The 23,978-nt window shown below is 30.8% G+C and overlaps 1 protein-coding gene across 14 annotated transcripts in view; it reads right to left on the bottom strand.

Moving 5' to 3' along the window:
- Positions 1-23,978, bottom strand: part of wupA (wings up A) — a 48,664-nt gene that overhangs the window by 5,771 nt on the left and 18,915 nt on the right. For 4 of the 14 annotated variants that reach the window (XM_067784099.1, XM_067784107.1, XM_067784102.1 and 1 more), the window contains 4 exons: positions 17,937-18,037; positions 5,215-5,258; positions 4,067-4,208; positions 34-451 (listed from right to left, as the gene is read on the bottom strand). In XM_067784099.1, the coding sequence (XP_067640200.1) occupies positions 380-451; positions 4,067-4,208; positions 5,215-5,258; positions 17,937-18,037 (359 nt within the window). In that variant the 3' untranslated portion in view covers positions 34-379. Of the gene's footprint in view, positions 1-33; positions 452-3,319; positions 3,363-4,066; positions 4,209-5,214; positions 5,259-17,936; positions 18,038-18,974; positions 19,076-21,876; positions 21,978-23,978 lie in introns of those variants that run through there. The other 10 variants (XM_067784104.1, XM_067784111.1, XM_067784103.1 and 7 more) reach the window with 7 other exon arrangements.

The following is a 23,978-nucleotide window of genomic DNA, read 5'->3' as shown; positions in this document are numbered from 1 at the left end:
CAATAAACCGTGCTAACAAAAATCAAAAAACTGTTGTGTTTAAAGTTTGTGTTTTTGTTTTAAATGTATTTGTTTTTTTTTTTTTAGTTTTTACATAACAATAAAAAATGTTATTTCTTAAGAGTGCTGCTGTTTTTTTTTCTCAAAATGCAAAATATATTGAATTCAATATATTTTTTGCTCTAGCAGTTTTAAAAAATGTAATGAATGCATTTTTTCTATTAAATTATAATTAATTTTTAAAAAATATACATATATTTGTAAATAATGAAGTGTATTTATAATTCAGATGTTGTTTGAATTAAGAAAATAAAAATTGTTTTTAAATAAAATTTAATTTAATATTAGGGCGGGAGTCACACACAGGTTGGGAACGAATTTATGCATCGACTTCAACTTCCTCCTTTACCTTGGCATCACCGGGTTTGCCCTTGGACCAGTCGGGTTTTTTCTGTTAAGAGAGAGAGGAGGATAAAAAGATATATTGCATGGATAATTTGATTTTGTGCAAAGTAAAAAACATCAAACATATATGTGCATATGTGCAGCAACGAACAGAAAAAATAGCAGTCAATCAACATTGATTTTTTATTTTCGAAATTTTTAAGATAAAACGCCAATAAAATTTGTAACTAAAACTATGCAAACTAATCTCAGAAACGTTTTCGAAAAAATTCTATAATTTGAAAAAATTTTATGAAAAACCGGAGCTTCTTCTTTAAGAGTTTTTACTTCAGGCATGCTGCGTAGCGCAATCAATTTTAGTACAACAAAGTACAAGTAATTGGTCTTTCAAAATTCGCTGGTTTTAGGATTGTTTTTTTTTTTTGGCGGAAGGGTGTTTTAGATTTTCTTCCATATAAAATAAAAATGTTTTGCACCTTGTAAGGAGGAAAACCTAACATCCTTCGGATAAAAAAAAATGTAAAAAATCAATGCGAATTTTGAGAGACCTATTACTTGTACTGTTTGACTAAAATTTATTAGGCTACAAAAGTGTATGCTCAAAAAAATTAAGAGAACTCTAAATAAAAAATTTGAAATTTGCGTAAATTTTTTTCGAATTTACAAATTTTTTTTCGAAAACGTGTTTTGATTTGCATAATTTCAGTTACGAAATACATAGAAACTTTTTCTTAAAATATTAAAAATAAAAAAAGAAGTATTAAAACGAAGAAACTAAAAAAAAATAGAGGCTGTAATTTTTCTGTCCCCTGCTGTATGTTTAAATGTAGGTAACTACGGATGTATGTATTTACAAAAAAAGGTAACAATTTTAAAATAGGTACATAAAGTCTAACAAATATAGTGCTGCTACATACTAGACGCTAACATTCATAAATACATAAGACTGTGTGTAAAGCAGGGATGCACCTTAACGCTAAGCTAATCGTTTATCAAAAAATTTCCACCGTTTCCGTTGAAACACTTCGAAATATTATCGATAAAGAAATTATCAAGATAAATTGTATCTCGTTTTTAACCGAAACGAAAAGCTTTCGTTAACGTTAAAAACGTTAACAAAAACGTAATACTTTATGTTTGAATTGTGCTGGCAATGCTATAGCCATGCTGAAGCCGTAAGGTGGTAACAGCGAGCGGACATACACACACAAACTCCATGTAATTTGTTTGTGTAATTCGTTGGTGGTAATGTCAAAAATACTCTGAGAAATGTTCGTACTGTCAAAATTCATGAGAAAAGTTGCAATCATCTTGGCTAATGCTTTCACCCTTAATGGCTCCGCCATCAATCAGCTTTGCCAGCATAGTTTGAAATTAACAATCAACATAAACGATTTGATTTCGTTTTGATATGGCAGAAAACGAAACAAAATCATTTCGTTAATTTGACGTTCTTAACGTTAATTATCGTAACGAAATGATATCGGTTCGTTGGTTAAGCATGCCTGGTGTAAAGTTGCAAGGGGCTGGGTTCAACAAACATGTTCTTTTGCATTTTTCATGGTACCAAATATTTTTTAGAGCCGTTTTCACCATCTTCAGTTAGTCACTTATCTATAAGTTATGAAACTGTTCCTTTTCTTCATGCTAACTGAAGCTTGGCGTCTCAGTTAAGTGCAAGCAGAAAGTGTAAACAAAAGTCAGCTGTTTGTCTAATTTTCGTGTATTCACAATAGATTTTTGCAATTCTGCTAGATTGCTATCATCCTGGTAAAATCTAACTTAACTAGGAATAGTGAAAACGTCCATTAATGTATTTTTTTTTAATAAAAATAGGATACGCTTTTTATCATTCTACAAGGTGATCCACAATTTCATTGCAATACTTTGCCAAGGTATTTCTTGGGACCATGCCAAGAAAAAATATCAGATCAACTTTTTTAAGTTTCTTATAAGTTTTTCGAAAAATTAATGCTCAAAGCTCCCATGCCAGCCGATTTTCACTCATAACATCTCGGTCGATTGCGAGCTTATGTTTCTAGATAATGAAACATTTCCATGTTATACCTCAAAATCGATGCTCTGTTGTAAAATTTATTTGAACTATTTGATTCCGCTGAGTAAAACATAAGTAAGTATACAAAAATTTCGAGAAAAAAAATGTGTTTAGTGGGTATGTTAAAAAATGGTCCAATATCGAAACTTTTTCAAAGTTATGAGAACTTTTTTGTGGTCATAGCGGTTATTTTGAGAAATGCAGGAGAAGTCCATATACGACTTGGCCCCAGGATTATGTGTGCGTGAATTTAACATTAAATGTGCTTCAGTGCTGAAATGTGTATAAATGAATGTGCAATTTTTAAAACACAAATTTACACATCACAATAGAGCATTTCATTTAAACGCTCAAATGCTTCGTAAACTTTGTAAAGCTAAAACACTTTTTAAATTTGTAAGGAGAAGGATTTGTGCGTATAGATGAATGCCCTGAATATATTTATTATTTTTTTTAAACAACACACAACTATACCATATAAGAAGATAAATTGATAAAAAGTAAAATTTGTTAAGATATAAAACGCTTTATATTTTTTTTTTCTAATTTATAGAATATTTGTTTTTTTTTTTATTAATTTTTTCGTTGGTTTGAGGAAAACATTTCTATATCGAACATTCCTTACATAGTCTTCCTTTTACGGAAAAATTAACGGAGTTCAATTCTTGCGCGTTAATTTGTTAGTCGGCAGTTGGCAGTCTATACAATTTTCGAATAACAAATTTATAAAAACGAAGTACACATAAAACCCATCAACCAACGACTAAACGAACCAAGTTTGAATACCTCTGTTGTAAATTACTTTTTATCAATTTTTCATAAATGGCTTTTAATAAAAAATTTACACATATTTCTTACACTTTTTAACTGTTGATTTTAGTAAAGATTCTTTTATCTTTTTCTATATTTGTAGCATCGCAGTGGTGTTGGTGTTAGCGTTTGAAAAGAAAGCATTAGTTGTTTTTGTTAATAACAGCAGTTAATATAAGTAAAAATTTTTAGTGAATGTTTTTTTTCTTAGTAATGACAACTTTTTTGTTTGCTGGGTTGGAGCTGTGAATCGATGAAAACCCAAAAATTAAACGATCCTCTCTTCACTACGCGTTTTTGTTGATACCTCGCCTTTTTCAGGTATAATTTATTTGGTGCTAACAAACTAGGTACTAACCTTTAACATAAGCACTTTATTCCAATGTATGAGCTTATTCCAATGTGTGCTTATCAGCTTAACTGTTTATATGCTTATACTTTTTATTCAGATAAACTGATAATCATGGTGGCGTGAATAGACTAATAATTGCTGAAATGTTCCAACACAGCGAACAAAAAATAAACGATTTTAGCCTAATTCAAAGACGTGAACTATTTCTACTTTCATAAAAAAACAAAAACTATACAAAAGTACATATATAGTATCGATTTTTTTATGAAGAAATTGCTTATTAAGTTTTAACTTTATATCCTGCTATAAGATTATAACTATAACCGACTTTTATTTTAACCTCAGACTTCTAAGCTATTCTCTTTATCAACTACCTTTTCGGTAATCTTTAAAACCCATTAAATAATTTCCCAATAGTTATTTCATCAAAACTTCAAACTTACCTCTTTCTCTTCTTCTTCCAATGTGAATTCCTTTTTCTTCACAACCTTAAGTTGATTACGGAAGTTGAATTCAGCGGCCTTCTTTTGCAGTTTGGCGAATTTGTTCTCGTATTTCGAGACCTTCTTCAAAGCAGGTTTCACGCTAAAAATTGACAATTGAGAAATTACAAAAACATGTTAATAAAAAGAAAGTAAATAAGTAATGCAAAGGAAATAGAAAAATTCTAAATGGAACACTAAATCATAGAAATAATGTTGGGGTCTGAGTCAACGCCTAATAAGCTTATAATGTGCACCATAGCAAATATCAAAAATACCTACTTATCGATCGGCTTTAAAGCCAATTTTCGAAAACCATAAATCAATTTTTTTCAGTTCATTCCATGACTCACGCAGTGAGCTAAACCCTTTTAAATATGTAAAATTTACGAAGATAGAACTCATTATATGAAATCGTTAAATATGCACCACAGAAGTGGTAGGATGCCGTGTTCCGACAGCTTGCGTTGATACTGTCTAAAAATGTTTTAGCAATCGTTGATAGCTAGCTAAGAGATTTAAATATTTTTGTCGCAAACTTTGCGATTATTATCTTAATGTTGATAAGAAAAGTGCGGAGAAAGGGTTAGATAATAGAGGTGGAAGTGAAGAGTAAGGCTTGAATTTCAAATTTTCAAATTTGACCAAAAACTTCACCATTTTAATGAAATCGGTTTGTCGTGCAACGTCAATTCCGTTTTGAATAAAAATTGACAGTTAGATTGACCAATAAGTGAAAACGACAATTACCTAACGGTATGGCAAATTTGACAACGAAATTTTATTTGCTGACATATCGGCAATTTATTTTCGCTTGCCAAATGGCGTCTCATCAATAAATAATGCCACGAGAAATAATAAAACGGGAAGTGACCGCACATTGCTTTATCGACTTCGAGTCAGTGATATGAGATAATGGAAACGCCTTTGACCCCAAATGACCAGCGGGTCAGCTTGAGGCAGTTTTTTATGTCAGTCATTTTGATCTAATGTAAACCAAGTATAAATGTTTCGGCTGGCCAGTCTATATTATGTTTCATCCTTTCTATGTAATATTAAGTAGATATGCGTAATTGATGCTTAATATAAATTTTCTTCATAATACTTACAACTTGCCACGCAGATCGTTAACTTGGGCATTGAGATCGTTGATCTGTAGTACATTGTAAGATATATCAAGTCATCCAATATAATGTTCACCAATTATTTGGGGATGGGGAAAAATAAAAATAAGTAAAATTATTAATGAAAAAATACACACATTTAATAAGAAGTAAATAAAACATTGAAGCGAAGTTTGCTATAAATAGAAAGCATGATTAGTTTTTATAACACACAATATAGATTTAATTTAAATATATAAATAGATTTAAAAATATATATTTAATTACATACAATTAGTTACTTGCATTACTTGTTAAGAAATATTTATATAGGCGCAGCATTAATCACAAAGTTTGCACGATAGTTGACAGCAGAATACGGCTATACGAAGGAAGTTTCTTATGCTTGCTGGGTTTATTATTTTAGTATATAATAATATATTGAGAAAAAGGCGGAGAGAGAGAAAGAGCGATTTTTTGCTATAATGCAATTTTTAGCATTTTCTTTGCTCGAAAATTATTTAAAATTTTATAGGGCAACATTCTTAGAGAATTGCATTTTAGTGTGAGAGCCAGAGCGAGTAAACGCATTGGCAGCCCATACCAGGGAAAGTAAGCAGCAGGGCTACCAAATTTCCATTAAGACTGCTAACCATTACTTTTTACAGCTTTTAATTTTTACCGTTTTTTAATTTGTTAATCAAATTAAATTTCATTTTGTATTTTTTAAGAATTAGCATTAAATAATTAATAAAATTAATCAAAAAATTAAATGAAAATCAGTTATTTAAAAGCAATTATATTATTAAAAACAATCAAGTAAAAAAATTTAATAAATAAATATTTTTACCATCTGATTACATATTTACAATTTATCTATAGTTTTTTAAACAAATTCACAATGCGAGTAAATAAAATAAAAGTAAAAAAATTTCAAATTATTATGTCTTAAAAAATAAGTAATGTCTATTTTGGAATTTTGAAAGTTTTTTAACGACATTCACTATCGCTACATAACGAATCGATAAATATAATGATTTCGATTTTCTATCATACTTTTTTTATTGATATTTTTCTATCTTTAATCAGCTATTTTCGGGGAATAATAGAATAATACTAAAAATTTTGAACGGAATTTGCTGTAAATCCCATTTTCTTCCGTTAAAACTCTGTAAAATTGTCAGCATATAAGTGATAACGAAACTGAGCTCTTGAATTGCACAGTTCTTATGGCAAGTGAAACATAAGTTAAATTTACGACAATTCACATTGTTAAAGGAATTGAATTTCTCTACTAATCTTTTGACTAACTGTATTTTGGCTTGCTAACCTAAATTTGTCGAGATTTTGACAATTTTTTTCTTTTTATAACGATTGTACTATTCACTAATTTACTCTTAACGATGTGATTTATCAAGATATTAACTAACGATTTTTCGCTTGCGTTGCCGAGTGTGCTATTCACTAACTTAATTTAATTATCGCTAACTAGATGACAATTTTAGTTAAGTAGGAAAAAAGGCTTTAAACGTAATTCCGTAACCAAAATTAAAATGTTGCACTGATAATACATTAACGAATCTCGACAAAAATTGACTACTGAATAGCAGTATCATTATATTTAACAAAAAGTGAGTTAATGATAAAAATTGGCTCTTGCAAAAAAAAAATCGTTAAAATTGTTGTTAATATAAATCTTAAATTCCGAATGTTGTGAAAAAAGTTAGTGAGCTCTTTGTTATGAACATTTTTTGAGAAAAGAAAACGCTAAAAGTAAGCTGAAAGGAGCGCGCTTTTTGTTAAGAATCGTTATAGTTGATTCTTTGCCAGGATCATCAATAGTGAAAGATTATTTGAAAGAAGTCGAATATCAAAGTAGTAAATATTTTTTTTTTTGTTGTGGTTAAGAAAGCGTCTGAACAACATAACATCTATATGTCGATTTTTTTTGTCGTAAGTTTTCGAATATAATCATTACGAATATTGTTCAAATTTATTGAAGACGATGAGAAAGCGATCTTGATTGAAAAAAAATAATAATAATAAAAAGAATAATGTAGTTTAGCAATATTTATTTTGGCAGAAGAATGAAACAAAAGAAACAAAAAAATAAAAAATTTTAAAAACAAAACCTTTCTACTTAAATAAAAGCTAGGCTACCTGCGGAAGATACGCAAGCATCGAGACGCGTAGAAGCGATAACGAAATTTTTAAATTTTGCCTTATAATTAACGGCCGTTAAGGTTTCTTATAGTTTCTACATTTCAAAATAGGTACACGCTTTCTAAATCTAGCGCCAGGCGAAGAAATCTTGTTCTGTAAAACGATGAAGTGAAAGAAATTTTCAACGTTTGGATAAATTTTTGTTTAAAATTCTTTTTCATTTCACCATGCTACCGGATTTATAGTAAAAGCAAAAATGTTCATACCGTCAACAATCAGAACCAAAACAACACTTTGAAATAATATGAAATTTTTTGTATCGGGTTCGATTTCACTAAATTGTACAGCGTTCAGACTTTAATAACTAATTTGTTGATTAATAGTGGCTATTAAATAATGCATGAAATAAATAAATACTTTGTATGTTTATGAGAAATGTATATCAATAAGCACTAGACTGGGTCGATTTATTAACCGATATCGCGCCATCGATTTTTCGATAGGATTTGGGCTCAGGAAAAAAAGTTCCACTACGCATACCCAAAAAAATAATTTTCCAGCCTGCGAAATTTCATTTCTTTGACTTTTTTCGACTTTGATTTTTAAGGTTTTTTTCATGACCTACTAAAAAATTTTCATTTGATTTTAAAATTTTCATGTATAGCTTCTCCAACCCAAAAAATGTCCGCTAAACGTTGTCGATAACAGTTAAAAAAAAAAAAAATTTATCGCCAACGTTTTTAGCTAACATCTTTGGGTCGAACAGGGTATACATATGAAAATTTTTTTAGTAGGTCATGAAAAAAACCTTAAAAGTCAAAGTTGAAAAAAGTCAAAAAAATTAAATTTCGTAGGCACGAAAATTATTTTTTTTTTTTTGAGTATGCGTAGTGGAATTTTTTTTCCTGAGCCCAAATCCTATCGAAAAATCGATGGCGCGATATCGCTTAACTTTCGTCCAAACAAATCGACCCACCCTAATAAGCACTTTGATTGAACGAAACCTGACTAATTGCTTAGCTGAAATTGTTGTATATGTTACTCCCCAAAATATGCTCTTAGTTATCAAAAAAAAACAACAGCAAATGTAAAAAAAGATCGCTTCTCATCGTCGAATTAAGCTCTTCGAACTTTTTACTATATTTTTTACTTTTTGATTATTTAATATTTTTTATATTTCACATGACTACTCTTTCGAATTACAAGTACTAATCAAACTGAGGTACTGCACAGTATGGCACACAATTTGTGTTTGAACGACGATATATTGTATAAAAGAATATTTTTTTTGTTTGTGAAACATATAATTAACACCAAAAATTATTTGATATTGGAAGACATTTTTTTTTTTACATTGAATGTCTAAAAACTATAAAAATTTAATAATAACGATTGTATTAAAAATGTTTGTGTTTTTTATTTGTTTGTAAATATTTTGAGTGTAATTGGGTGGGAGCACAAAAAAATTATTATATGTCATATTTTACTGACTTATATGCATTTCATTGTAAGTTGAAAGTTGTTTTATGTATGCAATTAAAAACGAGGGTTAACAATAGAGATAAATCAGAAAGAGCGAGTATGAAAAAAAAAATATATTTATAGACAACGATTACTTTATAGCTTATTTAAGAATCTGTGGAAAAAAGATAAATAACACAAAACCAAATAATATCTTATATTTAAGAATTCATGAGCTTAACACCGGTGATTCAACTCCAGTTTCACCATGTGATTCACGGTTCGAATCGCGGTGAAACCTTTGATAACATTACAAAATTGCCTGATGATGATTACGTTGGCGGTTTTCGAAATGGTTTCATCGCAATATGCCAGTAAATGTTTCTTTCTTTTCAGTTTCTCTTAGAAAACATAATAATTGAAATTCAATTATTATAAGCCTGTGTTAAGCTCATGAATTCTTAAAAATAAGTATAAACTGAACACACCATTAAACAAACATACACCAAAAAAATTTCTTTAGGATCCTTGCTACGGCATGAATTTCCAATACCAATTGCAAGGAATCTAAAACTTCAATATGTATTATTTCTCTTTAGTGTAACCCAAGTCTTAATTGCCATACATACGCATTCGTTATGTGTGTGTGTAAAGTATTGTATATGCTTGTGTTCCACTGTTAGCACAATTGCATACAAAAGAAAATAGTATACCTTTAGGAGTTAAACATTTTTAGTCTGATGCACACCTCTCAGAAACTTTGATATTTTAATTTATAATAAAAAAAAATAAGTTTCTGTTTTATTGATAGAAATCAAACTATGTAGTGACTCCCATATGTGACACAAGTACTTCCCAAAACTCGTGACACTTATATGTGACATATTTTTTTTGGTCGTGAGTTTTTTTGAAAGTGCAAAAAATCAATGAGTGGCGAACGTGTTAAAGTAAAACAAAAATGTCTTTAAAAATTTATATACTTTTTTCATATATAACACCCTCTCAGAATTGGCATGTTTTAAACATATTTTGTTTTTTTTTTTAAGTGCAAAAAAAATTAGAAAATTTAATTTTTAATCAAAAAACGCATTTACAATTTTGTAGCTCATTAGAATTTTTTGCATGTATTCGCCGGGACATTTTTTTTATCATCTGGAATGAAGTAAACTTAAGAAAAACTTCAGAAATATTTATACTGAATTTTTGGGACGCATGAGGACAGCCAAAATTTCAACTAAGAAGGTTCACTTGGTTTGAAAATCGCCTTTCGCATTTTCTCCATATAAAGCATGAACAACATATGTGACCCGGTCTATGAAAAGGTGGCTTTTGGCTCCAAAAAGAAAAACAATGCATTTCTTCAGTTGCTTAGTAGTTTTTCTTTTGCATTATGAACAGTCATGCCCAAGAGGCAAAGCACAAACCAGTTTCTGAACGATATTTTGGCTCCATTGCCATCGAAAAAAATGCTATCAAAAAAATCTGAGGAAGCTTCACCAGCCACCAAAGTGGCATCGAAGGAACCAAAGGCTTCAACTTCTTTCATTTGTGCTCTTCTTTCTCTACATTTTAGTACACTTATAAGCAAGTTAGGACTTTCTAGTTTTCATCTCGTGAAAGAGCGTCTCAAAAACTATCGAAACCAGAAAAAAGTGGAAACATTTTTTTTCAGTCATAAGCCACCTTTTCATAGACCGGGTCACATATATTTTTATATGGGAAAATAGGAAAGCATCTTTGAGAAAAAAATTATAATAATTTAACGGGCTTCTATCATCGTCATCAATTGGCGTGTAACCGCCTAAGCGCTTATGGTCGTTTCGTAAAAAGTCACACCAGCTATCCCCGTTTCACGATAGCTGACGACAGTTGGGAACCCCAAGAGAGGTTAAGTCTTCTTCACCTGCCTCTCCTAACTCAGTTGAGGGCTGCCCCTTCCTCTGCTTCCATACTGCGATGACGACTGAAATACTCTCTTGGCCGGAGCAACGGAGCGTCTTCGTTCATTCGAGTAGCATGACCTAGTCAGCGAAGCCTATTGGTTTTCATCTGGACACCGTCCATGATTCCGAGCCATAAATCAGGATAGGCATGATGAGGGACTTGTAGAGCGTGATTTTTTTTCATCGGGCGTGGACTTTACTTTTCAATTGCCTACTCAGTCCAAAGTAGCACTTGTTGGCAAGAGTTATCCTCCGTTTAATTTCTATGAGTAAAATATTGAAATTATACAAAACATGCTTATACTGAGTGACTGTGTCAGGCGGCACGCCAATTTGCGGTATCGACATTAATATGAAACTTAACGAACAGTAATCCCTTTCAAGTGTTTTATAAGCTGAACAGGCGACAGGCTTTCCAGGTAGCATGGACAAAACGATAATTTATAGATAATTTATAGATAAGTGACTAACTGAAAATGTGAAAAAGTTATATAACATTCACATTGCGCCATAAACTTAAGTTCTCCATAACAAGGTTGCCCTCAGCAAACCCATAGAATATATATCTGCTATGAAAAGCATTTGCCTACAGATGTTGTTGTTGCACATAGATATGAAACTAACATCTTCACAAATAACTGTCAAATTTAGTCAGGATTATACACCTTAAATTCTTAAGCCATTTATAAATAAAATGAGTTCGGTTAATAGGCTATCTGTCAAGTGATTTTGGGTCGAACTTTAATTGTGCTTGGCTTAGTTAAAAATTTATATTATATTTATTTAGTTTTTCTCTTTAAAATAAGAATATTCTCTCTATCTAGAAGCCATAGAAAAAGTAAAAATTTGTCTATGGAAACTACACCGAGAAATTTGCTCCAAAGTGTTTTTTTTTCTGAAGTGTGTATACGAGATTTTAAAATATTAAAAAAAAACTGGGTAAAAATTATTAAAAAGCTTTGAAAATTCTTTAAAAAATGGTTTGTAAGTGAATGGGAACAAAAATTAGAAGGTAGTTGTGGCATTTTTTTTAGGATTAGCGCAATAGAGTTAGGTAACATATTTTTAATAATTTAAATTGATTGTTTTTTTTAGTATTGTAGTACATTTAGCTATGCAATATTTGTGTATGATTCGAATTTCAAAAATGGCATTGTAAAAATATTCTTTTAAATTTACTGCTGATAATAATGACTTAACCAAAAGTTTTGAAAATGCGATTATTTTTATTTTATGGCGAAATATCCAAATAGTTAAAAACTTAAGGACTTTATATGAGTTGAATGCCTATAATTTGAATTCATGTAAATTTTCCATGGGTTTGTTTCCCAGTTTGTTCACTGAAAGAAAAAGACTGGTAAAATCAACCGAAACACGGGTCAATTTAACCGAAATTTCTGTCAATTTTTATCCATCGCAACAAGATGTTGAATCAACTGCGCACAAATCGTTGATTCGTAATTGACCGTTTTAGTAGTCAAATGAACAAAAAAAGTTGTTGCGACAGCTTTGTACGAAAGTACCTATGTTGCGGCATTTGCAAGGCAGATGAGTTTTCACTGAGATCTTTTCATGGCAGAAATACACTCGGAGTGCTTGCCGAACAGTGCCGAGGGGCGACCCCGCTTAGGAAAATTTTCTTCTAACTGAAAAACCTTATTTCTAAAATTTTTATGTTGCTTTGCCCGGGGTGTGAACCCAGGGTCTTCGGTGTGGTAGGCGGACGCTACCATCACACCACGGCGGCCGCCTATCACATACGTAAATATGTGCATACATATAGTACACAGCATACATAAGTACAAAGTAGAGTGCGCAGTGAGCGTAAAATTCTCTTTGAAATTTGCTCATTTATTGACTGTTGATCGCTGTTGAAATGACCAGTGAGATCAGTTGTGTTAACAAAAAAATCAGTTAGATTGATTAAGAATCTGTCAATTTTACAAAATTTTGTTAACTTTAGAGCGACAATTTCTCTTCTGTTGAAATGACTAAACTAATTTGTTCGCTTGACAAAGAACTCGGTCGAATTAACCATAATTCGATCAATTTCACCGAATCTCCGTTAAGTCAAGAACAACAGAACCGATTTGTTGATTTTACTATCACCATTTCTTTCAGTGTTTATATAGTGTTGTTGATTATATCTTTTCGCTTTAGTCTTTTAACCATTTCTTTTGCTTTTTTTAACCTAATATAGAGCTATTTATTTCAACTTTTCACCCATTCGACGAGAAACTGTGTTTTTTCAAGGTTTTTCCGTGTAATCAAGAAATTCTTTATTTGTAATTTCCGCATATTTTTGGTTTAAATTTTTATTTACGTTTATGATGTTAGACTTAATTTTAGACGAAAAACAATATTCCCGTACCAATATACTTTTTATATAGTTCAGTATGAAAAATTAAATTATTTGCGGTAATGAACAGCTGGTGATTCGAGCAGCACCCTATCTCAGCTTCCGTTTCAAAAGCATCCCAACTCAGAAAACTTTTGAAAAACACCCTATTTCAGAATAAGTTTCGAAAACGCTCTATCTCAGAATTTGCTTAAAGAACACGCTACCTCAGAATTTGTTTAAAAAAAGCCCTTTCTAAGCGAAAATTCAATACATTTTGACGTTAGATAGAGCGTTCATGAAAAAAAAAAAATCTGAAATAGGACATACTATAACCGAATAAAATTCTGAGATAGGTCGTTTTCGAACTGGCAGACGAAATAGGGTGATATTCCACTCAGTAGTCGAATTATTCGTCTAACACAGCTTAGAGTGTTGCTGATTTTTTTTCTTTACCAGGATTACAAATTGAATGTGCCATACTTATGCTTTGATAACAAGAAATATTTTGTGCCCCATTTTTTTTTTTTTATTCTTACGTTTGCATTTTTTAAACAAATTTGTTTTAGTTTTCTTGTTATGTACAATAAATTTTAATTGTTTTTTTCCATTAATTTTATATGTATGTATGTTACGTTCAGAGCATTTTCTTTAACAGTTGTGGAACCTATGTGGATGCAGTTTCAAATTTTTAAATCGCGCGCTGGTGTTTGAATAATATTTACAGATGCATTTGTTACGTTTGTTACTATTGTTGTTTCTGCGCTTCTCGGCTTCTATCAAACTATTTAATTTTTTATATTTTTTGTGTGTCAAAGCAGGGCGGCGGATACTGCGGGTTAATAAAAAGTGTGGGTAACAACAAAAGACGACAGAAACACATATAGAATAAAGAGTGCTAATAGCTAGCAAAAGCACAGCCACTTAATAGGCCTTGCATTCATATGTAAGTGGATTGTGCACTGTGCAAAATTTCCGTGTCGTTTACAATGTGTGAACTTTCTTACAGTTATGCATTTATTTTAGTGGAGTAAATTTGTAATATAATATTTTGTATGGTTCGTGCACAAATTGATACGGAATTAGTTTTTGTAGTGCACTGAAGAAAATTGCTGATAAATTACAATAATAAGGCTTGTTTTGACAGCGAGCGCGACATAACTTACATTTCGCAGTTAATGACTGTTTCTTTAGTTTTAGCTGTGCGCTAAATAGTAGCTTGTCTACTGTAAGTTAGTCTGTTCCCAGAAATCAAGGACTAGGTCTGCAAAATTGAGCATTACACAGCGAAAAAATTTGCAATGTAAGTTACGTCAACTCTTTGAAAATGCGCTCGAGAGCACAGTGCAATAGGAAACTTTAGAAACAGGTGCAAGTAATTTAAATACCAGTTTTTTTTTGTGTGGGTGATTGCGATTTTTTAGTAACATTTACTTAGCATATATTTTCAGCAATATTTAAGTATTATATCTTTGTGTAGGGAAAAACAAATAAAAAACACAAAACATAATTAATTTCATATTTGCTTGCATTTTGAATGGACAAACATTTTAAATAAATATATTTTTTTGGGTGTATATGTGTGTCAGTGTGGAAATATGTTTAATTTTTTTTTTTTGATATATTTTAAGTGCTGATATAATTGTGAACTAAACATTACTGTATATAAATGTCGTGAATTTTTTTCCATGATGTCCCAACCCAGGAAGAAACAAAAAATAGTATTTATGTAGCAATCGAAAGTGACGGGTGGGACATATCGGCTCGCATTTGATTTGGAATTTACTCGAAAAACTACTTTTTTTTCTAAGAGTGACGGGTGGGCCTTCGAAATCACCCACTTTTGTAAATTTAAAAAGTCCCTTAACGATTTCGGACAAAAAATCAATATCTTTTCTTGTTTTAAAAGAAACCATTACATTCCAATTTTTTACCCTAGGTGTCTTTTTCGTTGGATTAGCCCTTATGTTTTCTTTTGTAAAAAGATAATCTATTTTAACCGCTGGCAATATTTTATAATCTTTTTAGCTGCCGAAATTACTGAATCTAAGGAACCCTCAGATAGTAAAATAAAATCATCATGCAAAAGAAGATCTGAATGATTGCCCAGAAATTCGTTCCAAAATCCAGAGCTCGATTTTTAGAAGTGGGGAAAGTTTCCTTGTACTTATAAAATATTCTCTTGCTTTGACAAAAAACGTCCTTTTTAGAAATGTATGCGGTAAAACGAGTTCTGAAATAGGCTATTTTGGAAAAATATTCTCAGATACGGCGTTTTCCAACTGGCAATCGAGATAGAGTGATATTCCTCTGCAAAAAATCGTGCGATTAATCCATCAGGATTGTGGTCTGCGATTGATCTCTCTTGTATACATTGGGGTATAATTGTTCCCCTCTAGTTCCTTTTGCGTACAGTTGGGGCTAGTCAGTTTGAAATTTATATAGCCAATTTTAAGAAACAACAACAACAAAAAAATACGGCAAAGAAATGTGTTAAACAAAAAAATAAAATAAAATGTAATTGAATAGAATTATTTTAGAAAAATACGGAGCCCTATACCGAACCCAAATTGCTATTATCATATGTTCCGTTATTTTTCTACAATATAAATACGAAAAACAATTTAAAATATTGTATGAGTTAAAAGAAATTAAAAATACGTAAGAATTTTCGTACGAGTAGGAAAAGAACATTTTCGAACAAAGAAAACAAGCACGACAGTGCTCGTAGCGGTCCGAAGCAACCCTGTCCGACAGTGCCGGTAGCAGTACAAAGAGGACCTCCTGTTGGACACAAAGGATATCGGTCCGACACTAACCGTTCAGGCATAAACAGATAACAGTTGGTCTCTCCATAAAACATAGTCAAACAAAAGGAATCACTCAAACTCATATAAAGAGACCAGAGCTAGGTATAATCGCATATTCCTTTGCTACTACTCAACCCGGATTCTTCCTAGACTAATCGCATTTTTTGCAGGCTCCACTCAGCCATCGATAAAAACACACAACAGTTTAAAACAAAAAAAAAAAATTCCCTATAATATATGGAGAGTACTGACGTTTAATCGGTCTGGTACAATTTTTTATGAATAAAGATAAAAGATCGGCTTCCTGGGTGGAAAAGTCCATAGAAGTTTTATAACAACTACAAATGAAAATAGATGAATTGCACGAAATGAGTTCACTGTGCAAAGGAGCTATAAACAAGTGCTTGAGTAGTGAAGGTGCTTCACAAATTGACACGCTGCACCTAAAAGCATACATTATATATGCACAAAGTATTCTAAGGTATCTACAGTAGCGAGCAATATCTATGCACAAACGAATTTTGTAAAGCCGTATGCAATTTTTGTAAAATTTGGAATAATGGATAAGGGCTTGTTAACTACAGTAGCTCACTACTATGCTGCAACATGGCGCTATGTTATGAAGGGCTTTTGAATGAAATTTGTTGTGGCAATGATTAATTACAAATTGCAACAAGATGCTACATATTTGATAAAACTAAAAGGAAAAGAAAGCTTTCACATTTAATATGAAAGTGGCAAAAGTATAGAATATATACAAAAATGGTTGAATACACATTTTATAATGTATCTTTTCAAAATATCTGATAGAATTTTAAAAAATTTTAAAAAACTTTTTGGTTGTAAATGGGTCACTAATTTTATATTATCATACAAATTAAACCAATGTAACGGAGTAAAAATCATTTCGGGATTTTATTGCTTAAATGATAAGCCTTATTTTCCTTCTGGTTTTAACAGGAATAGATGAACCTAAATTTTGTTTACAGTGTTATAGAAAATGTTTCTCGCTTAGCCAGTGTTTCAGTGCACGGACAAAATTAAAATAAATTTAAGCCTGCCGTTTAACCGTTTAAAGTATGAGGGACAGCAAATTACTTGGTAAAGGCCCAATGCGGTAGTATAAAGTTGAATTTGACTTTAATTTTGCTTTAATGTAACACTGAAAAACTGTGTTTTCTTAAAGCTTTATGTGTATTTTATAATAATGCATTAGACTAAGACGAAAAGAAAAGTTGTAAAAGTCCGATCCTAAACTTGAAGCTTGTATTGGGAGAGTCTGGGAAAATTTGCTTTGCAAATGCAGCCGAAATTCTTTTTTGTTGTTACTTGGTAACTTGAGACACGATTTTTAAATATCATTATTTTTGTCTTGAGAAGCTCTATTATTCATTTTAATGCCCTTTTGAGCTCGTAAGTCGTTTTATTTTAGTTTTGTCTACTGAGGCAATTCTAGTACGAATTTCATTTTACAACAAAACGATAAAACAGCTGTGTAAAAACATCTACAGATCCCCCCCGAAGCTTCTTAAGACCAAAATATTGAAATATTTGTTCTAAAAATCGGATGCCAAATAAGCAATTTAGAATGAACAATAATTTCGGCGGTATTTGGAAAGATTAAAAACAAACATAAGAATCAGACACCCGCTCACCATAAGCGTCAAAATTATGAGCGGACTTTTGCAACTTGTTTTTGGTTTCTGATGGGACTCAACACACAGTCTATTATATGGAGTGATTGCGGGTGTATTTTTTTTTTTTTTTTTTTTTTTTTTTTGATTTCACAAACTTGTTACATATTTTTGTTTTAAATTTTGTGTAAAAACAATATTTAGGATGCAATTAAGCACAGTGTTTTTTGTGTTAGGTCCGATGTTTGGGGTGTAGTATGTTTTTTTTTTTTCATATTCACACTTTTTTTTACGAGAAAACATAAAACAAACATTTTTTTTTGTTCTTTAGTCATATTGCTTTAAATATTTTAACACGTTTTGATTTATTTTGCAGTACCTCCCAGTCTTTTTTCCTGACTTCGTATTCCAGATCCCATTTCTGGCCTTCACATATATACATACGCTCGTAATACTCTTCACAAATCTCTTGTAATTCGCCTGTAAATATTTGATACATAGTTTTGTAATGTTTTGTTTTTATTTCGTTTTGTTTTTTATTGTTTTTTTTTTTTTTTTTTTTTTTGTATAAGAACATACAATATAAAGAAATTAGGATATATAGTGAGAAAGTGATTGCATATGAACGAGAGAGAATGCGAGTAGGACGCAAATAAAACGATTAAACTAACAAAGGTGCGCCTTCGTCACATTACGCGCCGCCGTTAACCGTTACGAAACATTTCTTATTTTTTTTTTTTTTTAATTAGCACATGTCAAAAAATCTTCATGATGTTATGTGTTCAAGTGTGAGTTTGCGTTTTATAAAGTATAGTTTTATATAAATTGAAAAATCTATTTGTTTTTGAAAAGAGGAGGACACGCCAGGTTCAGTTGCATCAATTTGAATTTTTCTTTTTAACAGTTTTAGGTGGAATATAAAGCAACAGAAAAAATTAATTATTTGCTCAGTCAGTTTATGCTAATCTTAGCTGAAACTGCTTTAAAATTAAAAAAAAATCAAAAATGCAAATAATAGTTTTATACCTCTGTCATAGAAATAATAATAAATATCAACAGATGTAATAAATTTAAAGATATATTTTACAAAAGAAAACAAATTTAAATTAATAATCATTAAATTTTGCGAGTGTAAAATTAATAGACATTTTTGCATTTTTTAAACAATTTAGATTTTTTATTTAAAGCGCCAATCGTAGATTCCCTTCTTATATATAAGAAAAAAATTGTTTTTTTTTTTTTAAGAAATCCCTCGACAGTCCATCCCGTTTTTTTATTTTTCCTTAAGTTGCATAAAATGTTAATTAAGTTAATAATAATAAAAAAAAAAATAGTCAGCGCGAATTTCATTCATTTCATATTTTATGTATTTGTTGTATTTGGCTTTTTTCTTCAAATTATCGCCTTTTTTATTTACCTCTTGTGCTTTGATCTTTTCTATATGCTCTAAATCAAATTTGTCACCCTCCAATTTGAAAAGACGTTCCCAATATTGTTTGCAAACGGTTTGTAGTTCGGCTGTGGTTTACATGACATTTACATAAATAAATGCAATACATACAGACACAAAATACATATATATTTGTAATGCAAATGTAATTGATTGTTTTGAAAGTGTTTAACAAAAAACCTAGCTGTTTTATTTTATTGATATTTTTATGTCAAATGTACGTCCATACATAGATATGTATATTCTGTAGTTGTTGTACATATTTTGTAAAAATGTATACGTTTTTCTAAATTTAACAATTGCTCATCACTAGTGTACTTTCAGCTACATCAAAGCTCGCTATGCGTATATGTATGTGTATTGTGTTTATGAAGAGCGAAATTGTGTTTGGTCGTATTCAAGACTTGCTGTATGCATTAAATTTATAAGTAGTTACTTATGGAAAAGTATTTATTAATTGACCTAAGGAATTATATGCCAGGTTCCTAGTTTATTTTTTAAACCATTAATTTATTTTACTGGCAAAATCGCTACTAAGGACTCAGGAGGTATTTTTTGAATTCTCATAAATATTAGACAGACATCATTCATGACGCAGAACTGACAACGCACAGAAACGATGCCAATTTTATAGCCTCGAACAATCCCTGAATATTATAGCCACTAAAAAACCTGTGTCTTATATTTTCACCACCACCATTATTCGCAAAACCCGCTTCCCCAAATACTCGACTTTTAGTAAGACATAATTTAGGCCGCAAGAAAATAAAAAGTAATTTTCAATTTTCTATAATTTTCCTGTATATTTTTAATATTATATTTTATTATAAAAATAAATATCTGATTATTATTTCGAATTGCCTTTGTTCGGATCCCACGAATAAGTTTACTACACTGAATGTAAAATAGTGTTGGCGAATATTAATTTGTGATTTTGAGAAAGCAATTCACAGCAACAGTTTCGAATAAATCGACGTGACTGACTGACTGTGACACCCAATCACAACTCACGCACACCATAACAATTAGCTGCGACAATGTGAATCAATAAACCTATGATTTCTGCTCACAGCGTATTGTGTTATGTACTTCTTCCTAGCCGCGGCATAAATAACATACACGTTTATTTACTCTGTTGCAGCTAGTTCCTCTCTCATACGAGAGGTGCGATTATGAACAGCAAGTTAAATCATATTCCTCGTGTTCCAATAAAACGTGAACCATATACGGATAGAGATTTAACATGCAAATGCAACAACAATGTGATTCATATGGTCATCTGCATGTTAAATCTCTATCCGTATCTGGTTCATGTTTCATTGGAACACGAGGATTATGTTTCGATCACTGTGTAATCACAGCAACGGTTGAAAATCATTGCAACTGAAAAGTTACAGTCACAAATCACGTTAGTAAATAATTTTTGTGTTTTTAATGTAAATAATTCAAATATTCTATTTATTGTCATTTTTTTAAAAAATTGCATGTACAATTTTCACACATATGAATACGAGATTGATGAAAATAATGCGAAAAATGTTTATTATACAAGTACAAGTTGATTTAGTAAAAGCTGCAGCAAAAAACAATATTTACAGCTTCTACAGTTTTTGTACTGATACTAATATAGGGTTTAGTAAGTTATAGACAAGTTAGTTTGCTTTGCAAAAACAAAATCGTACCAAGAAAATATATTCAAAAACGTTGTACGAAAAACATAAGATGTTTGATAAAAAAAAAATAGTAAATGTAATAAGTGTTATGCGTGTTTCACTTCAAATTTGTGCTATTTCAAATGTCATGTGGAATATCGAAATCAACTTTAGACGTTTTCTCAGAAAAATAAGAAATTTTTGTACATGCTTTAAAAAATGATGTGAGTGGAATCTGAGTCTGAATTTAATCTGAAAAAGTGCGTTTTGAAGTGAAACACCTAAACAGTTGTTGTTGCTCTTAGTATAAGCGATTTTGGTGGATAAATTAAAAAAAAAAAAAAAAATCGTTGGAGTCAAAAACAGTTGGCGGGCATTAAAACGTAAAAGCTAAAAAGTGCTTAAAGCTGATCATACGAAAACAAGTTTTTTTTCGAATTCTTTAATACAAGTTATTGATAAAAATTGTGAGTAAAAAAACTTATTTTAAAACTAACTTTGTTACAATACAAAATATATATTAGAAAAAACAAATAATAGCAACTTTATTATTTAGTACACTTGAAAAAGTGGTTTACATAAACAATTTCAACAGGGTTTGCAGATTTTTTTGAATATTAAAAATTAACATTTTTCAGAAGATAAAAATGTGTTTTTAAAGCTATAATTTTACGCTTTACGTACACGCTCAAAATTTATTTTAGTACGTTGAACAAATTTTAATACATTTTTTTGCGATTTTTGTTATGTTCTATATAAATTTAGAAAAAGTACATAAGGATACAGGGTGAGCACCAACAACGAGAACCTTTACTATATATATTTGATATACGGTTACATATTTCTTTTTGTGTGTGGAACAACAACTACTAAGGAAGCTATGTTTATGTATTGAAATTAATAACTGTTAAGTTTTATCAAAAAAAAAGGTTTCCCCAAAAACTACTTTGAATACGCTTGGTATATGTATGTTTGTGTGAGTGTGAGTATGTTGTTTGTTTAATTCATGTAGACGAGAAGATATTATTAATACAAGACTAACTACTGCCAAAATGAGTTGTACAATATGTACAACATGTTTAAGAATACAAATTACGAGTAATATAAAAATTTTTCTATATAAATACTCCAAAAAGCGCAAAAAATTAAATTTAAAAATCAGTAAAAATATATATTTTGCTAACAATTTAATTAAAAAAAAAGTAGTTATTTCTTGCCTCTAATTCCTTTTTGGCAACCTGATATTCAACGTCATACTTCTCATCCTCCAATTTGAGTATTTTTGTGTAATAATCCTGTACAATTTTCTTAAGTGTTTCTGCGGGCAGAAAGTGCAATTAAATTTTGAATTAACAGTTAATACAGAGTTGCTGCGTTTTATTTCTACGCCACTGTAGGAAGGATCAAGTGGCTTTGAGAGCTTGTGTGTATATGTGTATGTGTGGTATGGTCACGCATGGTTGCAATGTATGAGGATTATGGGAGGTAGATGGCACGCTTGTATGGTATTTGCGAAAGAGAATGTTTGTGGGAATTTTTTTAATTTGATATCGTTATAAGATGGATTAGATAGGGATATAGTAAGGTATTGAAAATAAAAATGGCGTCACGGCGTATTTTGTGGTGATATTTTTGTAAAATTCCGTTTAGCTTTTAAAATTAAACGTTTAAATAATAGTAAACTTAACCTTATAATAAAATAACTTGTGAAAATAAAAAAAAAATGTATCATAGTTTGGAAAAAAGTAAAAACATATAAATAATAAAAAAAATCTTAGAGAAAGTTTGCAGAATATTTCAGTTACGTGGCTGTTTTCTATCTACACCCAAAGTAGCGACTCTGAGTAGCTTTGATTTTCTGGTCTCTCCTCAAATGATACTTATTTGTATTCCATATTCTTTCAGATAGACGTTAATTTTATGCAAAAATATTTTCTAAAAGGGAAGTTAGTTTCATTAAAAACAAAAATTAACCCAAATTTATCTCCTTGCCATTGACATATACATATAACTCTCTCTAAAACCTTATCAATTGGTTTAGAGTTATTCTAGCGCTTTGGTTTGTTGACTCAATATAGTACGTGTTTAGTTGCATACATTTAGGCTTAAAAGCGATATAAATTACTTTTTTTATGAAATTAATTTGTTATTGTTTAAGTGCTGTAGAAGTCGAATAAAAATGTGGGTAGAAACAAGGATTTCGATTCGATGCCGTTATTTTTATCACTCGATCATTTCAATGACTCGATCCTTCAAACTGTTTAATTTGCTTTCTTATGGTGCTAGGCTATTTGATGGATAATAGAAAAATGCAGGGCAACATTTAAAACGTGCCTGCTAGGGTTACTGCAATCCTTAAAAGGCGGGATGATTGCTGGTGAAAAACATGCTTTATATTACCTTACAATCCCTACCTTGAAGAGAGTGATAAAGCATAAAGCTTTCTGTGCTGAGCCAGATGCTTATGTTTGGTTTTGTATTTGGGGGTCCTTTCAATTTCTAAAGTTTTGCAATCGATATGATGCAATAACTGTTAGTCTCGCTATTTTGCGTATCAAGCCTTTTTGTTTCGATATGGTACTTGAAACTGGTGTCGTATTTATATATTGCTATCGACATCATGTTTCTAAGTTGGATGGCAAGGGCTGCAATTAGTTAAAAAGTGTTGAATCTTAGAACCGAGAGACCTTGGTTGGTAAAAACATTAAAAGATTTTGAATTAAAAAACTTAAAAAAAAAATCGTTCTTTTGATTAGTGTCCTTTAAACTACTGTCTTCTGCGCTATCTGCAAAATATGTTTTGTAAACTAGAGATAATGATTCTCGTCAGCACTACGCTCACGTCGGTTCATTCTGTATGTGCACACACAGGAAAAAATACCGACGAAAATACTTTGTGTGAAAGTGCTCGCTCCATGATAGTAGGGACAGGATATCGTTATTGCCCAATGATATCGATATTTCTAACTAAATAGATTTCTATTTTAAGAGATCTAGTATCTCAACTCTAGTATGATATTGAGTTAGATGATTAAATTGCTCCAGAAACAATTGCGGTGGTAAGGCTACTTTTCCAAGTTCCGGTGGCCCTACTCCATTAAATATTCTGAAAAATATTTTCAGTTTGACCAGCTTAAGATCTCAGCCTTGATTCGGATACCTTTGCAAGAAGTTTTGTGGTTATTTTACTTAGATGATTCTGGGAAGTATCGGGGTAGATGACAAAACCCCATTCTACCCTATATTCAAAAAGATTTAAGGTAAGCACATTTCTTAAAAGAGGTGCGAATGGCACAATAATAAACAAAAATGACTTTGC

This window comes from Eurosta solidaginis, chromosome 4, assembly GCF_040869045.1.
Source record: "Eurosta solidaginis isolate ZX-2024a chromosome 4, ASM4086904v1, whole genome shotgun sequence".
NCBI lineage: Eukaryota > Metazoa > Arthropoda > Insecta > Diptera > Tephritidae > Eurosta > Eurosta solidaginis.
This window is presented reverse-complemented; position numbering and strand designations above follow the sequence as displayed.